Below are 18338 nucleotides of genomic sequence, written 5' to 3' on the forward strand. Positions count from 1 at the left end.
CCTACAGAATGGGAAAAAATCTTCGCCAGCTATATATCTGATAGAGGATTAATATCTAGAATATACAAAGAACGCAAAAAGTTAAATAATAAGGAATCAAACAAGCCAATCAAAAAATGGGCTATGGAGCTAAATAGAGAGTTCTCAAAGGAAGAAATATGAATGGCATATAAGCATCTAAAAAAATTTTCTACATTACTAGCCATCAGGGAAATGCAGATTAAAACTACATTGAGATTCCATCTCATTCCTGTCAGATTGGCCACCATCATGAAAACAAATGATCATATATGTTGGTGGGGATGTGGAAAAAGAGGAACCCTTCTACACTGCTGGTGGGAATGCAATCTGGTCCAGCCATTGTGAAATCAGTGTGGAGGTTCCTAAAACAGCTAAAGATTGATCTACCATATGACCCAGCTATAGCACTCCTAGGCATATACCCGAAGGAATCATCTCATTTCCTTAGAAGTATGTGCTCAACCATGTTTATTGCTGCTCAATGCATAATAGCTGGGAAATGGAACCAGCCTAGATGTCCCTCAACTGATGAGTGGATAATGAAGGTGTGGCACATTTATACAATGGAGTTCTACTCAGCGGTAAAGAAAAATGAAGTTATGAAATTTGCAGAAAAATGGATGGACCTGGAAAGTATTATACTAAGTCAGGTAACCCAGGCCCAGAAAGCCAAGTGCCACATGTTCTCTCACATATGTGGATCTTAGCTACAGATGATTGGGCTTCTGCGTGAGAATGAAAATACTCAGTAGCAGAGGCCAGTAAGTTAAAAAGGAGACAAAGGAAAGAGAAGGGAAGGGAGGAGGGTACTTAATAGGTTGATATTGTATATATGTAAGTACAATGATTGTGATGGGGAGGTAATATGATGGAGAATGGAATTTCAAAGGGGAAAGTGTGGAGGGGGGTGGAGGGAATTACCATGGGATATTTTTTTATAATCATGGAAAATGCTAATAAAAATTAATATATATATATATATATATATATATATATATATATATATATATAATTTGTTTTCTTATTTATTTATTTGAGAGAGAGAGATAGAGGGAGAGAGAGAGAGAGAGAGGTAGAGTGAGAAAGAAAAGAGAATGAGCATGCCAGTGCCTTCAGGCACTGCAAAGAACTCCAGATGTTCACCACCTCGTACACCTGGCTTATGTGGGTTCTGGGCAATCAACTGAACCTGCATCCTTAGGCTTCACAGGCAAATTCTTTAACTGATAAGCCATCTCTCCAGTCCCATTTATTTTTTTAGCCAGGGTGTTCTGTATCTTAGGCTGATGTTGTTATATAGCCAAGAATGACCTTGAGCTCTTGGTCCTCTTGGCTCACACTCCAAATTGATGATTATACTCATATACCACCATGATACAGTTAATATAACACAAAATTTATTTTTAGTAGAACCCCAAAAAGCAATTTGTAGAGTAGAAGGAAAAGTAAAATTTTCATAAGATCTTATAATAAGGTATGTTGGGGGATTATAGTTTATTCACACCCAATATAGACAATTTCTAATACTTCAGTTATCAACACAAAGACACAATAAAAGCTGCACGAAATTAAAATAGTATTAGCAATAAGGCACTCAAATCACTTTCGTATGAAGCATCGCTAAACTACATTTTAAAAACAAAACAAAACAAAAATATATTTCTACCATCCTTCATATTAAGGAAAAAGCAGCTGCATACAGAAACATTACTGGAATATACGCATTTCCCAGAGCTTTGATGGAATAGAATATTTATGAGAGGAGAAAATAACTTTGAATCAATGACAAAGCAAAAAGACAACGATTTTGTAATAATGCCGATTGAATAGCTGCCTGTATCTATAGTGTGGCAAAACTTTCAATGCCATATTGAAGGAACTATGGAAGTCACTGGATGCATTTGAATTCTTTCTCATATCTCCCTTTGATAGTTTAGAAGGAAACTACATTGAATGGTTGTCTTCTTGAAACCAACTTTGTGTTTATGTATATGTGTACATAACCATGTCTGTGTGCATGTATGTGCACATGTGTGTAGAGGCCAGAGGACAGCCATAGCTGTCATTCTTCAGTAGTGTCATCCAGGATCTTTCATTGCCCTGGGGGTCACCAGTTAGGCTAGACTGGTTGGTCTAACTAGTCCTAGGAATCATCCTGTTGTCACCTTACTAGTGATGGTATTCTAAGCATGTACTACCACATCTTGCTTTTTGACATGGGTTCTGGGGTCAAACTCAGGTTCTCATGCGTGGCTGATAGAACATCTCACAAGCCCCTGAAGCCTTGTTTGTTGTTCTCGTGGACATTGTTGTATTTTTCTTTTAAAAGCAATTGTTTGGAATGAAAGGAGAGCAAGTCAATTGCCTGCCATTTTTCTAACAAAATCTTTTGTTTTTTTTTCCCCATGAAGTCTTTTTATTCAAGCTTCCATATCACTTTAATCTATTATCACTTACTAATATATATCTATATAAATTTGGTGAGACATCAGTTAAATATCCTTAAAATTAAGTTTCTATTTTATTTTCATTTAAAAATTATTAAGAACAAAGCTCCCTCTGTGCTGGTTTCTGCACTCAGTGCAGCTCTTCATGATGTCATTTTGGGCAGCAGACTCCTTGCTGACACACACAATAATGTCTGCTTTACAGCAGTCCTGGTTATCCAAACTTGAAGATTTTTTTTTCAATGTTTGCAATCTGGGGAATTTCACTTCTTTTCTTGAGGCATAATCAGGTCATTAAATTAGTTGCTATGTAGTTGCAAATCTTAGTCTCTCTCTTGATTTTGTAGTGACTACTTCTGTGCCTGGGTATAATCTCTGCAAACTTTTACCTTGGATGAATGTGGGCCCAAGTGAGAGTGACAGTCATGGTTATCCTGTTGATCAGAAAGATGGACTTTTATTTAAAAATTAAATAAATGAAAAATGAACCAATTACACAGCTCCAGTTTTCATTTCTGTGAAATAGGACACAGGGAGTTCATTGTTATTCTGTGCACCCAGGGCACATGTGACTGAAATGTCTGCCTGAAATGATTAGTGTTGAGAGAAATGGATTCAGTAGGAATTGAGGTCTCTTGCTGACTCTTCATTCCATGGCTAAGCTCAATTTCATGTTTTATATTTTTTTAAATGCAACAATAAAAGAATAGCATATTATCATTTAAGATTTATGCCTCATATCTCATGTTATACCCATTATCATCCTAAGTCTGTATAGCAGCCTATAACTTAATAGGCCGAGAAGGAGGCTGCAGAGAGCTTAAATTCTCTTCTGTAGTCCCTGCATACAGAACCCATGAAAGTTTTCAGTCAGGCATTTGCCAGAATGAGCACTATGCTGTAAAAAAAATTTTTTTTGTTTATTTTTATTTATTTATTTGAGAGCAGTGGACAGAGAGAGAAAGAGGCAGACAGACAGACAGACAGACACACACACACACACACACACACACACACACACACAGAGAGAGAGAGAGAGAGAGAGAGAGAGAGAGAGAGAGAGAGAGAGGGAGAGACTCAGAGAAAATGGGCACACCAGGGCCTCCAGCCACCGAGCACGAACTCCAGATGCATGTGCTACCTTGTGGATCTGGCTTACATGGGTCCTGGGGAATGGAGCCTCAAACTGGGGTCCTTAGGCTTCACAGGCAAGCGCTTAACTGCTAAGCTATCTCTCCAGTCCAGCACTGTGCTTTTTTAGGCAGTGTTTTAACTTGAGTCATTTTAATAATGTATAAAAATGTTCCATTCAACATACATTTTACAGCTGTCATACATAGCAAAGTATAATCTCTTTGTTTCATTGAGTATACATTTTTTTTATAATTTTTATTTATTTATTTTTTGAGAGCGACAGACACAGAGAGAAAGACAGACAGAGAGAGAGAGAGAGAGAGAATGGGCGCGCCAGGGCTTCCAGCCTCTGCAAACGAACTCCAGACGCATGCGCCCCCTTGTGCATCTGGCTAACGTGGGACCTGGGGAACCGAGCCTCGAACCGGGGTCCTTAGGCTTCACAGGCAAGCACTTAACAGCTAAGCCATCTCTCCAGCCCTCATTGAGTATACATTTAAGATGAAATATTTGTCAGAAATGTAATTACTAGTAAACTTTATGGTGATCAATAGTTGATAAAACCAAATCCCTTGAGTATTTACTGAAGTGCATGTTGGCATACATATGGTCTACTTCCTGATGAGTCCTCTTTGGTCCTTGTACCATGATTTTAAGATTATAAGATCCTCACATGTTTGAGTCCCTGGATCTTCAGCCAGACGCAGTTCCCTGAAGGCATCTAGGCAATCATGGTGAGTGCGATGATGAAAGATTGCACTTTCAGCAGACAGTCTCTGAAAAGCTCAGTTTAATCAATAGGGAAATGGGTTTATAAGCATTTGAGGATCCTAAGTGGATTGGATGTACAAGGGTTGCTGGCTGATGCCTAATTAGCATATGGGAACATACATTCAAGCACCTAAGCAATGGTAGAGGGAAGGTATATGGTACAGGAGCATGAGCTGTGCAAAGGTTGCTGGCTGATACCCTATAAGGAGTTCCTTAGGCAACTGGCCAGAGGACACAGGACAAAGCTCAAGTTCAGGTGTGCCAGGCTTGGAGAGGGAGCGGCCTCCTGTAGCCTGGGGGTCCTTAGCCTTGCCTTGCAGCTCAGGGCCATCTCCTAAAGGCTCTAGCCTGTGCCTGGCAGTGCCAGACACATGCATACTCCCAAATTGACAGACATATCTTACCTTAAGCGTAGTTGTTATTGACATAATCAGAAGATTATTTTCTATATTTGGGGGCTCCTAGAACAATAGATAATGTGTACAACAAAGAGGTCAAGGTTGATGACAACAGCAACAACAACAAAAAAAAAAAAAGGAAAAAGAAGAAGCCAACCAACCAACAAAAACCACCATGTGCTCAGCTTTGAGTTTCATAATATTTTTACGTTCATAACCAATAAAAGCAAAAGATGTTTTGAAATTCAAGATAACACAGGCATAGGGGTACACACCTATAATCCCAGCATTTAGGAAGATCAGGAGGTCGAGGACAGCTTAGGCTACATGAAGCTATGTGTAATCATAGTAAAACCAATCAAACAAACAACAAAAACCACATTTATTGAAATACATAACTAAATATGGATGATCCAGGATTCCAAAGATACAGTTTGACTAAGGTTTCTTGACTCAGAGATCTACCATAGCCATCATGCTGTTGAAATGGTGAATAGGAGCTGGGTGTGGTGGCACATGCCTTTAATCCCAGCACTTGGGAGGCAGAGGTAGGAGGGTCATTATGAATTCAAGGCCACCCTGACACTACATAGTGTATACCAGGTCAGTCTGAGCTAGAGTGAGACCCTACCTTGAAAAATGAAAACAAAACAAAACAAAACAAAAAGAAATGGTGAATAGTTTGATAATAAAGATGAAGGCAGGGAAATTGGATGCTGGGCTTGATGACAAGCTCACTGGCTTTATAATCTTTCAGAATGATGCATGAACAGGCACTGAGAACCCCACAGGAATTCTAAGAGAGGACTCAGATGTACAGGAGCTGTGAGGAAGCTGCACCATTACTAGTTCCATGCTCACAAAGTTATATGTAGCTGGTCTACTTCATCAGAAATCAGAGCTTTATACCCAGCAACCAAATAAGCCACAGCACAGTTCAGTAGACATAACATAGGACATAAAGGATAGAGCCTAGTTGTTCTCCTTCAAAGCCACACGGAAAGATATGATTTCTGGAATCCAGACACAAAGTTAGAAAGAAAGGATAAGGGTACTAGTTAAGAAACACATTTTCAAGCAGACAGTTGTCCCAAAGAGCCTATTTTCAAATCAGAAGTATCTGCAGTACATTTTATTAGCAAGATTGTGTATTTTCTCAATGATATTCATGTTGACTAGGTACACTGAGTTATGTTTGGGTCTGTGGGTAATGTCAAAGGACTTCATTCCCACTTCATTCCTACTGTGATACACAGTACCCATTCACTGCTTAGTTACTGTAACAGGAAGAATTTCAATACACAGCATGTATACCTCTTAAGTGAGGCTTTGTTTAATATTTACTATTAGCATCTAAATTGTCCATCATGTATCAACTTTGATTTTTTCACCCTTTTTCCTCAGTTCCAAGCATAGAGCAATTTCCTTCCTAGAATCCTTAAGTGCAGCTTGGTCACGTTCTTAACACTACTGAATAAATATAGTAACACGATTCATCATCATAAAGTGAATTTAACTTGATACTAAGCTTAGGAATAGTTAATATGTTGCAGAATACATGCTTCCTTTCATAGCATGACCCTCAGCTTCCTAACATTTGGGTTTCCTATTAATCATTGCAATAAGCTAGTGTGGCTGTAACAAAAGACCACAAATGAAGTACCTGAGAATAACACTCATTTAATCATCTGTAGTGCTGGAGGTCAGAAGTGTAAGGTCAGGTTCTTTCAAGGCTGCATTCCCTTGGACAAATCTGTTCCTTGTCTTTTCATCTAGAGACTGCCTGTAGTTCTTTGCTTGCAGTTCCTTCTTTTATCTTTTTTTTGTGATGTATTTATTTTGTTTATTTATTTTCCAAGGTAGGGCCTCACTTTAGCCCAGGTTGACCTGCAACTTCTACCTCAGCCTCTTTAGTGCTGGGATAAAAGGTATATGTACTATACCTGTTTTTTTTTCCTTTATAATTTTTTTTATTTTTATTTATTTATTTGAGAGTGATAGATACAGAGAGAATGAGGCAGAGAGGGGGGAGGGGAGAGGGAGAGAGAGAGAGGGAGAAAATGGGCGTTCCAGGGCCTCTAGCCACTGAAAATGAACTCCAGACTCTTGCACCCCCTTGTGCATCTGGCTAACATGGGTCCTGGGGAATTGAGTCTCGAACCAGGGTCCTTAGGCTTCACAGGCAAGTGCTTAACTACTAAGCCATCTCTCCAGCCCTTTTTTCCTTTATAAAAAAAGCACACTGTTAAGTACCTTGTTTTCAACAAGGAAATTACCTCTCCCCAACCCCCATCTGCTAGAACACAAAGCCTTAGGCATGCTAAGCAAGTGTACTACCATCTCTTGGTCCAGAGCCACCTCTCTGTATCACTGTAACTTCTTGCTTCTGCCATAAAATCTATTTCTGCTTCTCTGATCATCTGATTCCCTTTTATATGGGATATTATTTTATTCTGCTCACCTGAAAAATCCAGTATAATCTCTTCTCAAACTCTTTAATGTAGTTACTCCTGGAAAGTCCCTTCTCCAGATAAAAGAGTATTCATAGGTTCTGGGGCTATAAGGAGATGTCAAGGGAGTGGTGGGTGGTGATTCTGTCTACTGTATCTACTAACTATTATGGTTGATCTTTCAGTATCTCTCTGCTACAGTCAGAGTTTTAAAGATTTGGGGTATTATCTCAAAAATCTTAAATTCTACTCACTTCCATTCTCAGCTCCTTCCTCACTTCTCCAGCCCAGTATTACTTTCTTCTTTTGACCTCTTCTAATTGTTATTTTATAACCATGTGCGGGAGGAAGGTTTTACTATATTTTATCCTTGTTATTGCCATAACTATTTTTATAGCATAGTTTTTATATCAGAGTCTACTGGGACAAGATGTTGAGCAAAATATTGTCATATGTAAAGGTGACTTATCGCTTAAGAGAATTTAATTCTGATGAGAAATTAAAAGATTTTTAGGTCAGTGTAATATCTTTGAAAGAACATAACTTTTCAATCACAATGTCCTGCATTGAACTGTGACTGTTGCCTAGGGCAATTCAGTCTTCACTGAGAGTCAAGTCTTTTCATCAATAAATTGGAGATATATTCATATGATAATTTAATATGCAAACAAAATATAGCTTACCAAGTACTTGGTTCATATTGGAAATGGAATGCAGTTTCCTGTAGCATTTGTTATTAAATAAACTTTTTTAAAAAAATTATTTATTTATTTGAGAGCAACAGACACAGAGAGAAAGACAGATAGAGGGAGAGAGAGAGAATGGGCACGCCAGGGCTTACAGCCTCTGCAAACGAACTCCAGACGCGTGTGCCCCCTTGTGCATCTGGCTAACGTGGGACCTGGGGAACCGAGCCTCGAACCGGGGTCCTTAGGCTTCACAGGCAAGCGCTTAACCGCTAAGCCATCTCTCCAGCCCTTAAATAAACTTTTATACAGGTGTTCCAAGGACTAAAAGAGAACAGCCAGATAGGAAAGGCAGTTTGAGTGATGCTTCAAAATCTACTTAAGTTTCTCATTGGAGACAGCAAACAACATCCTGGTCGTGGGGTTGAAATCACAGTGATGTATGCAGCTAATCCCATTGGAGGAACATGGGAGATTCTTGCAAAGAAGTCTCAAAATATAGGTGGAGGAATTTAAAGCCAGCATTCGGGTTCATGCTGCTTCAGAAGGAGTGATTCAACACCAAGCCTTGGTCTTCGGCCTTCACCTTCATCATGTCTTGCCTGTGCTATTGAAAGCTCTGTAGCGACAGGATCCACGTCTGCTTTGTTCTAGTTTGTGTTCCTAGCACTGCCTAGCTGGGCACACATTAAACACTCAGGAAATGGCTGTAGAATAAACAAGTAGAGACACACAGGAAGATAAACTTTGCCACATAATTTCATTTTTATTCTCAGGCAAAACAAAATTATCTGAAGACTTAGATGCTGCCTGATACATACTTACTTAGTTTCAGTTCTTTTCTTCAAAATCTATATTAAGGTTTATAAGTATGAGAAGGTAATGTTTTTTGCTGTGTTGGAAGCTGGAAAATGAACATTTTAGTGATTGTTAAACTGTAATAAACGAAAGTATCTTGACTTCTGAGTCTCTAAGTCATTTCTGTGAAAATTATTATTAATTTTATTCCTATGATTCTGAAATTTTGCTTGCCTTGGTAATTTATGGTGATAGTTTTTATGTAAACTCAGAAAAAATGAATAAACAGTCTTAATTTGATGATGCATTATTGCATGTAAACAAATTTACATTTTGCCTAATTTGCATAATTTGTTACTGGCAGTGGTCTCTGTGTGTTTCCAGGTTCTTGGCATCTGCTTCACAGAATTGAAGAATCCTCCACGGATAGGAAACTTGCAAGGAACATATACTCAAACGCAAAGGAAAGTACAGATTAGAGAGGCTGCAAGAAAGCAGTGGGCTCCATGAGTGCGAGCACTGAAGGGCTTTCTTCTATGGGGCGCAGGAGGAGGCGGAGGTAGTGATTGACAGACTTTCCTCACTGCAATATTTTTTCCCATGACGCATCTTATTTTAATCATATGCATGCCCAATCATGTACAAGAATACAATGGTAAACGGGATTTTCCCTAAACATTCACTTAAAGGATACAGTTTGCCCCACTGTGCATGAGCCCTAAACTAGTTCAGGCTGGATTGTCCCTGTGCTTCTCATTCCCAGATATTTTTCATGATATATTTGAATGGAAACGGCATTCTACAAGGTTGTTAAGGAGGAGTAAATCCATTCATGTTTCTAAAATATTTTATTTATGAAAGAGAGAAAGACAAGGAGAAGGAGAAACAGAAAGAGAAAATGAGCTCACCAGGGCCTCCAGCCACTACAAATGAACTCCGGAGGCATGTGCCATCTTTTCCCTCTGCCTTACTTGGGTACTGGGGAATTGAACCTGGGTTCTTAGGCTTCACAGGCAAGTGCTTTAACCTCTAAGCCATCTCTCCAGTCCCTCTGTCCATTGTTTGAAGTGAGTGAATGTGCAGCTAGGTGTAGGTGGGAGTCCAGGTTGCTAGGAGCATTATTAGAAAGGAATGTGTTTGTCTAACAAGCCAAGTGAAATAATTGCTTGACAAGACACTCCTATGCTTCTGCTGCACTACTGTCTCTCACTAACTTCCTCTGTTCCCAGGAAATGATAGCCAATCTGTGATGCATAAAGTCTTATCTCTTTGATATTTATTGTTGAAGCTGTTGAAAAAATTCCAAACTCCTAACAGACATAGGACAAAGACCTGATGATAGTTGGAGACTGAGTTGGTGTCTAATTTCCAGATTGTTCTTTGAGAACTGTGGATCCTATAATTGTTTAATAAATGGAAGCTTATTTTTTATTTTCATAGTATGAATTCTAATGATGTTATGAGCATGTAAGGACCAGCATATGGTCCAAGGCCAGTTTAGGATAAACAAGTTTGTTGTGAGAGTAAAAAATGCAAAGTCAAAGCTTGTAAGCAAAACTAAGACTAACTGTGGACAGTGATGTAGTAGAGATTAGCAGATGTGTGTGGAACTATTAGATAAGTATTGGAAGGTATAAAAACCCCAGCTGCTCAGCAACCATTGTCTCAGTCTCCCCGCCACTATGACTGACTGAAAGGTTACTCAGCAGTCCTGACTGAGACCCCTGCGAGACACATCAGCGATCTGAATTCATCAGCTCGACACTCTGTCCGAATGATCATCCGTAAGCCAGAGCACTAGCTTACGCCAGCGGACCAAGACTCGGCTTGGAAGCGCAGCAAACTGAAAGTAAAACGTCGCAGCTCGAACCTCGCGTTGGTCAGGTCGTAAAACATTGTAAAATGTCGCAACTCAAATCTCGCGTTGTCAGGTCGTATACATGTTAGACTCGTTAGAAATATTCTTGTGTTAGTAATGTAGCAATGAATATACCTTGGTTATATATTATATTAGCTATAATATTATTTGTGATAGTTTGGACTTGCTTGTGCGTGACTTTCATCCCAGTAAACTCCTTTGCAAGTATACCAGTGTCTGAGTATCATTGGCCTTCACCAGCGGAATCCTCTCAACCAATCATCTATGAGAGTGCTTGCGACAGTTGGCGTAGTCGGCAGGATTCCACCATAATTAGAAGGTCAATCTCAAATTATAACTTCTAGAAATCCTAGCTTTGAAATTGAAACTAAGTGTATGACTGAGTGACCGACGGGTTAGTACCAACCACGATGAAGCCAACTCTGTAACAGGAGGAAGAGCGGGTATTGGTGCTGGGAAAACCCGACCAGGAAAACACCACCCTCCCTAAGGGTGTGGAAGTACCGTTAACTTGACGCCACAAAGCCAACCCAGGCAACTGGGGAAGAGCTGGTTGATGCGCATTGGAACTGAGTCACTAGTCAGAACTTATGTGGAGATTTCTAAGCAAAAGTATTGAAAGAAGAGCTGATTTAAAATTTGAACAGTTAATAAGGCTAGAAAATCCATCGAATTTGACCTGGTATATTCGCAAACAAGAAGTTAAGTTTCTTTATTGATTATCAGACCTATTGTGGAGATGAATTCCCTAATCAAAAAGCTGAAGGGAATAAAGGTTTCTCTGGTCACAGGAGAACCTCCCTCCTCAGAAGAGGAAGAAAAATGGAGAACTACTGCTGAAGCAGTACAGTCTAGGATAGGAATGGAGCCAATTAAAACCCTTTGTGGAATCAGTTTCTAAAAAACAGGTGCCGGCAGTATTAATGAAAACTGTGCAAGATTTAGACAAGGACAGAATAATGGGCAAAAGGCTAGCCATGAATATTGTGAAGAAGCAGAAGGACCTGATCAACCCTTCTGGTGCTTCTTACTCCTTCCCGGTTACTACTACTATGAAAAGGACTCCCATGGGTAGAGCTATAAAAAGATTAGCTCCTAATTGGTCTAAAGCCCCCGCCAAACCGGGAACTTGCATAGAGGAGTCCAGAACGTTTAGTCCCCAAGAATTGTCTGATTTAAGGAGGGATTATGCACAGAATGGACTAAAGGATGCTCAGTATTTAGTAAAATTATGGGAAAAGGGGGCAGACACGGTGATGCTTCATGAAACAGAAATGAGAAAAATTAGAGGTATTATTGAAAACCCCTCCATTCATGAAGCTTTAGAATATGTTTTGGAAACTTCAAAGGGTGACACCCATTCCCTGATAGACTGGCTAACTGCAGCTTGGAGATTAGCTTTCCCATCTTTGGATTTAACTCAATTTGAAACTGCAGGAAGGTGGAATTCATATTCAGACGCAATACAAATTTGTAGAAAAGTGGGAGTATTATATTATGTGTATAATCAGGCAGAGACACCACAAGCCTCACCTTTATTACCTGCTTTTAGAAGGCTCATCATTAAGGGCACCCCACAACATTTAAAAATGAGTCTTGTAGGTAACTTACAAGGTGCAGAAACTATAGCTGATGCTATTCAGTTCTTTAAGGGATTTAGAGAACTTGAAGCAGAAAATGTAGTGTCCTTTCAAGTTAAGGCATGGACACTTCCCAGGAAGAGGTTTAATGGGAACAAGGACAGACCCAAACCTTATTTTAATATTAAAATAAGACCCTTTGGAAATAGAAATACAATGCCTATAAGGCCTAAGGGACCCACGGGCCCCTTTCGCCATGTTTTTGGCCAAAGAAACTATCCCTTTGGTAGACCAAATTATTCCAGACCTTTTTTAGGACGACAGGGCCCATCAGGGCCCCCTGCCGGGTGGAATCCGCGCAGACAAATAACAAACGTCATGAATTTCCAACCCCGCCAACCAAGGTTTTCCAGATAAATCTAGGAAACTATGACAGCAGACCGTTTGTAAATATTCCCATAAAATTAAAAAATAAACTAATACCTACCAAGTGGCTACTAGATACCGGTAGCCAGATAAGTATAATTACTACTCACCCTAATCAAGAAAAAGCTAAAAAATATATTTCTATACAAGGAGTAAATTCTCATAGAGATGCGCCACTAATAAATGTTTGTTTGCAAGTTTATGATAAGCTTATAGATATAGAAGCCGCAAGCTTAACAGCGCCCTCTAACATTCTAGGAATTAATGAAATAAGGAAAATATTTCCAGAATTTTTAAATAATAAGGCTATTAAAAAGGTATTTGTTAATTTAGCAGAGGTAAAAATGGACCCGGTAAGATTACCAAAAATTCCCCCGTCTTTTACCCCTCAATACCCTATAAAAGGAGGAATTGAGGATATTACCAATACATTAAAGGATTTGCTTAAGGAATGCATAGTGGCACCAACTCAGAGTTTTAATTATAATTCACCCATTTGGCCGGTAATGAAACCCAATGGTAAATGGAGATTCACAGTAGATTACAGGAAAATTAATGAGAAAAGTCCAAAAATGCCTGGCTCATTACCTGATGTAGAGGACATTTTCCTCAGGATTAGACAAGCATCCCCCAAATGGTTGGCGATTATAGATCTATCAGACATGTTCTTTGGTATCCCCTTACACCCAGATTCCCAAGAAATTACTACTTTCACTTGGCAGAATAAACAGTATAAATTTCTGAGACTGCCACAAGGCTATCTAAACATTCCAATAATAGCCCATACCACCCTAACTAGCACTTTAGAGGACTTTGAGTGCCGGGGGGTGGAAATTTTAACTTACATAGATGACCTATTGATTTTAGGACAAGATAAAGAAAAAGTGGCTACTGCAGCCCAAAAATTAATCCAACACTTAAGGGATCATGGTTGGACAATTAATCCATCCAAGATCCAGGGGCCAGCAGAACAAGTTAAGTTCCTAGGAGTACATTGGACAACTAGCGGACCAAAAATCCCAGATGAAGTGATAGAAAAATTAAATGCATTAGAGAGACCACAAAATAAAACACAGGTACAGCACTTAATTGGTATGTTCGGCTATTGGCACCAACACATACCATATCTGCAACTAATACTCCAGCCATTATATAAAATAATAAGAAAGGCTGAGGATTTTGTATGGGAAACAGCCCAAGAACAAGCAGTGACCGCTATATTAGAACTGATCAAACAATACAAGGACCTTGGCTACATACAACCAGGTGATATTATTATTATTGAAATATTATTTACTTCAGGTTACGGCAATTGGAATATTTTTGCAAAAGGAAATAGATTAACACCGATTGGATTTTATTGTAAAAGGTTTCCTTGGTCTGATAATAAGTTCTCATTATTTGAGAAAACCATATGGACAACCTATGAGGCATGCAGAACCACTCATTCTCTAATTAGAGGGCATAAGGTCATTCTGAGAATGGAAATACCAATCATGGATTGGATTAAGGCACCAGAGCAAGCCTGGGCTGGACTGCCCATGGAAGGAAAGGTGCTACAATGGAAATGGTATCTAAATGACTTTGTGAAGCACAATGAAGTGTCTACACAAGGCAAGATACCCCATAACTCAGAGAACATACTGAGAACACAACCAGCACCAGAGGAATCAGAATGGCTAATAAGTCCAAAGGTGATACCTAAAATAAAGGAACCTGGCCCAGATCGGACAATTGGTCTGTGGGGCATTAAGGAGTTCCAACAAGGCATCCCGAACGCTTGGTTCACTGATGGATCTTCAACAACCTCTAATAACAGAGTAAAGTGGAAAGCTGCCGCCTATAGGCCAAGTGATGGTATGATTATTACAGACCAAGGAACGGATAAATCTGCACAACATGCCGAAGTAATTGCAGCACTTTTAGCTCCAAGACAAACTCAAAAAGAAAATAAAAAAGAGCTAAATTTATATACAGATTCCTGGTGTGTAGCCAATGGAATTGCAGTTTGGTCAGGTAAATGGCATAGAGCAGACTGGAAAATAAATGGTAAACCACTATGGTCAGATAAGGTATGGAAAGAACTAGATAAAATCTCAGAAACAGTTAAAATTATTGTACATCATGTAGATGCCCATACAGGAAAACAAGATGAAACCCATAAGAATAATGAGGTTGTGGACAGATTAGCAGCTCTATTAACCAATATTAAAATCAAAAAACAATATAAGGTAGAGGACATTGGTCCTCTGAAAAAGAAAATTGTAACAACTTATAAAATACAAAACCCAGAAAATACAAAACAGGGAACATTGGGTTCCCCTGAGACTATTAATATTCATAAACAGGAGATATTGAATCTCCACAATACTATGGGACACATTGGTGCCCATGCCTTGAAACAGTGGTTTGATCAAAGGAATTTGAAGGTTACATGGCATAATATAAACCAAGCCTTAAAAATGTGTGTTAATTGTCCTAATAGCAAGTTAAGGTTCAATAAGAATTATCATGGAAAAATTGGTTATAAAATGGGATTTAATACTCTGGTACAGATTGATTTTATTGGACCATTGCCAAGATTTAGAAATAAATATGCATGCACTATGGTTGATGTTACCACAGGATTAGCTATGACAAGACCAGGTAGCCATCCAGACCAGCAAGCATGCATCATGACCTTGTTAATGTGGTGTGCCCAATATGGACCACCACAAGTCATTCAATCAGACCAGGGATCACACTTTACAGGAACACTTACACAAAGAATAGCAAAGAATTTAGGAATAATGTGGGACTTTCATAAAGCATACAATCCAACAAGTGCTGGAGCCATAGAACATTTTAATGGATTGCTAAAAACACAATTAACACACAGAATAGGCGAACCATTAGAAAAAGCACTACTATATTCTACATTAGAATTAAATCAGAGACCTAGATTAAACAGAGATAGCCCCTTACAAGAAGCCCTAAAATTACAACCATTTTTGGAATATACAGTGGAGGGAAACAGAGATTTAATAAGACCTCATCTCTGCCTCCACAGAAATCAGAAAAATAATCTGATCACAAAGGCCGAGATTGTGGCCCAAGGAACAGGAAATAATATGTGGATCACGCAAGGTAAGGGAGATCTCAAACTAGCTAAACTAGAAAATATTGCATAAATGTGGCCCTGGAACAAGATAATTAAACTTACATTAATATTCCTATCCGTTTTTGTAGTGCTCATCTGGATCGCACTACCCATATTGGACCTGGTATGGAATTTTTGTTTCCTTATTTGGAATCACACCATGGTAGAAAATCGCACCATGGCACACCCAGGCACAAAGGCCATGAATTACACATTATGTTGGTTTTATTTCTTATGATTATAATAATTACATCGGCCCAAGAAGATACAGAATTTATTAGGGATAAATATGAGGTTAAGTTCCAGAATATTACTAATAGATTTCCAGAAGTATGGAGCGATATAAGAACTTTTACCAGAATAAGAAACATATTTGCTAGCTTTTGGAGAAAATACTCCTACTGTATGGAATACCAATGGTATATGGGATGCGAAGAATATAGGAAAGCAATAGGACATTCATATCATTATAAAACTTTCATGGCAGATATGCTCCATAATGCTACCGATTTAGATGAGCAAAACCCATTAAAATGCCATGGGATAGAATTATGGGGAAACAAAACAAGCCATATGGCAATCTATGCTTCGGCATGGAGGATATGGAAGATTGACAAAATGCATATTAAAGTTAATAATAAATACAGGATAGTAGAAACACAGATGGAAGAATTTAACACAGAATATAACCCATATTTCACATGTGGAATGGCCATGAACACAACCTTTGTGAGATCTTGGTTTAAACCAATGATTTTCCAAGCTTATGGATATTATCATGGCCTGATGTTCAATAGAACAACCCAATCTTTTCAAGAAGGAACCTTCTTCTCTGACTACTATGATTATAGTGAATATAATGACACTGATGATGGCAATGACACTGATATCCTAGATTTTGATACATGTAACATCCCAATACCAGTACCAAAACCAGACCCATGTACCCATTATGAGGTATATGGTCCTAAACTTCTTTTTGATGACCTAGAATTACCCTTACATATGCCATTCACGAATAATATAACTAGAGGCTGCCAATGGGTAGATGATATGTTCACACCTATCTTTATTAAAGAAGGGATGCCACCTCTACCAGAACCATGGGGGAACAAATGCCTAAAATTCTTTTTAAAGAAACTACAAATCAGGGCAATTGGAATTAGGGATAATTCACCACATAAAATTACAAAATACAACATATTATGCGTATCCCAAAATTACCCTTCTATGGTAATTTGACACCTATAGACTATAATGGAACACCACTTCGGACACATTATGTTAAAAAATATAACCAACATACAGTTCCCGAAGCTAACACATCAGATCATTGGGATTGGTCCTTTCAGAATAGAATCTTAGCATTAGGAGTGGAACATTGGAGATTTCCAATCATACTAACATCAATATTACCACAACCGTGGGGACAACTTAGAGATTATTCATTAATGACCACTTGTGGAATTCCCCAATACATATGTGCCAAAGCCATTAAAACGAATTCCAACACCACCAGCAAGGGCACATTAATTGCGCTGTGCTTACAATATCAGATAGATAAAACAATAACAACATTTACAAATAGATATAATATTTCAGCACCACGATGGACAATGGATAACCTAATGGATGTAATCATACAACAACCCCTCAAAGTATTATACTTACATAACACCACAAATATTTACATCTTTAACTCCTCACATTATGTATATAATGGCACAGAGGATATCCAAGGTATTCCATCACTAATAGAAATTACGTCGTTTGACAAAATAATAAGACCCCTTCCAGCATGCGTATCCTTACCAGACATTGATGATTTTCCAAAACCATATGATATATCATTTAATGAAACAACTTATTTCCTTGAAACAAGGAACTTAACCATAGGATATGCCAACAACATAAACAACCCAATAAGTATACCAACAATTAATATTACAGAAACAATAACCAACATTTCTTATGTGTTACTGTATAGTACTTATCACCTTAGAGTTGCAGGTAATAAATTGGTAGTTGCGGCAACAAAACTCTTTGCACACTATACATCTAATGTATCAACATCTATTATGTGGCTGCAATACATAAATGTAACATCATATAATGCACATACAACTATACACACGGGTCATCCCTACCATTTTTCAACATGGACCCTATACCCACGTAAACAAAATTGGATGCAAGCAGAATGGATCGCACATACACCCAAAGGCTTAAATAATTCTCTTATTATAGACTGGGATAAAATATATTACATCCCTCTAACACATAAACTTTGGGAAGGCATAACCCCATTACATGATGGTAAATTAATCTATAGAGGAACAATTAATCAAAACAAGGAAGAATTTCATTTATTCACAGCCCACTTTCCTCAAGGATATTTATGCCCACTGCCCGGACCACCAAATATGGTATCAGCACCCATGATAATACCTGATATGACTACACCAGCAAAAATTATATGATATCATAAAATAAGAAAAATCTCTATGATAGTCGACCTACAAGCTCTTAAAGCACCCTCCAAATATTGTCAGTACATTACAAACAAACTACAACAATTACAATGTACAACCCCAATAAAGGTGGGAAGG

The 18338-nt window shown here is 38.5% G+C and overlaps 2 protein-coding genes across 4 annotated transcripts in view; both read left to right on the forward strand.

Moving 5' to 3' along the window:
- Nucleotides 1-10240, forward strand: part of Gpr63 (G protein-coupled receptor 63) — a 144105-nt gene extending 133865 nt beyond the window's left edge. For all 3 annotated transcript variants that reach the window (XR_006638089.1, XR_006638088.1, XR_006638090.1), the window contains one exon: nucleotides 9090-10240. The gene's annotated coding sequence lies outside the window, so the exon portion shown is untranslated. The remainder of the gene's footprint in view (nucleotides 1-9089) is intronic.
- Nucleotides 10241-14962: 4722 nt separating this feature from the next.
- On the forward strand, nucleotides 14963-15967 carry LOC123462061. The gene is made up of 2 exons (XM_045153878.1): nucleotides 14963-15716; nucleotides 15819-15967. Exons 1-2 carry the CDS (start codon nucleotides 14963-14965, stop codon nucleotides 15965-15967), a joined length of 903 nt encoding a protein of 300 aa, XP_045009813.1.
- Nucleotides 15968-18338: the final 2371 nt, after the last annotated feature.

This window comes from Jaculus jaculus, chromosome 7 (genome assembly GCF_020740685.1).
Source record: "Jaculus jaculus isolate mJacJac1 chromosome 7, mJacJac1.mat.Y.cur, whole genome shotgun sequence".
Taxonomy (NCBI): domain Eukaryota; kingdom Metazoa; phylum Chordata; class Mammalia; order Rodentia; family Dipodidae; genus Jaculus; species Jaculus jaculus.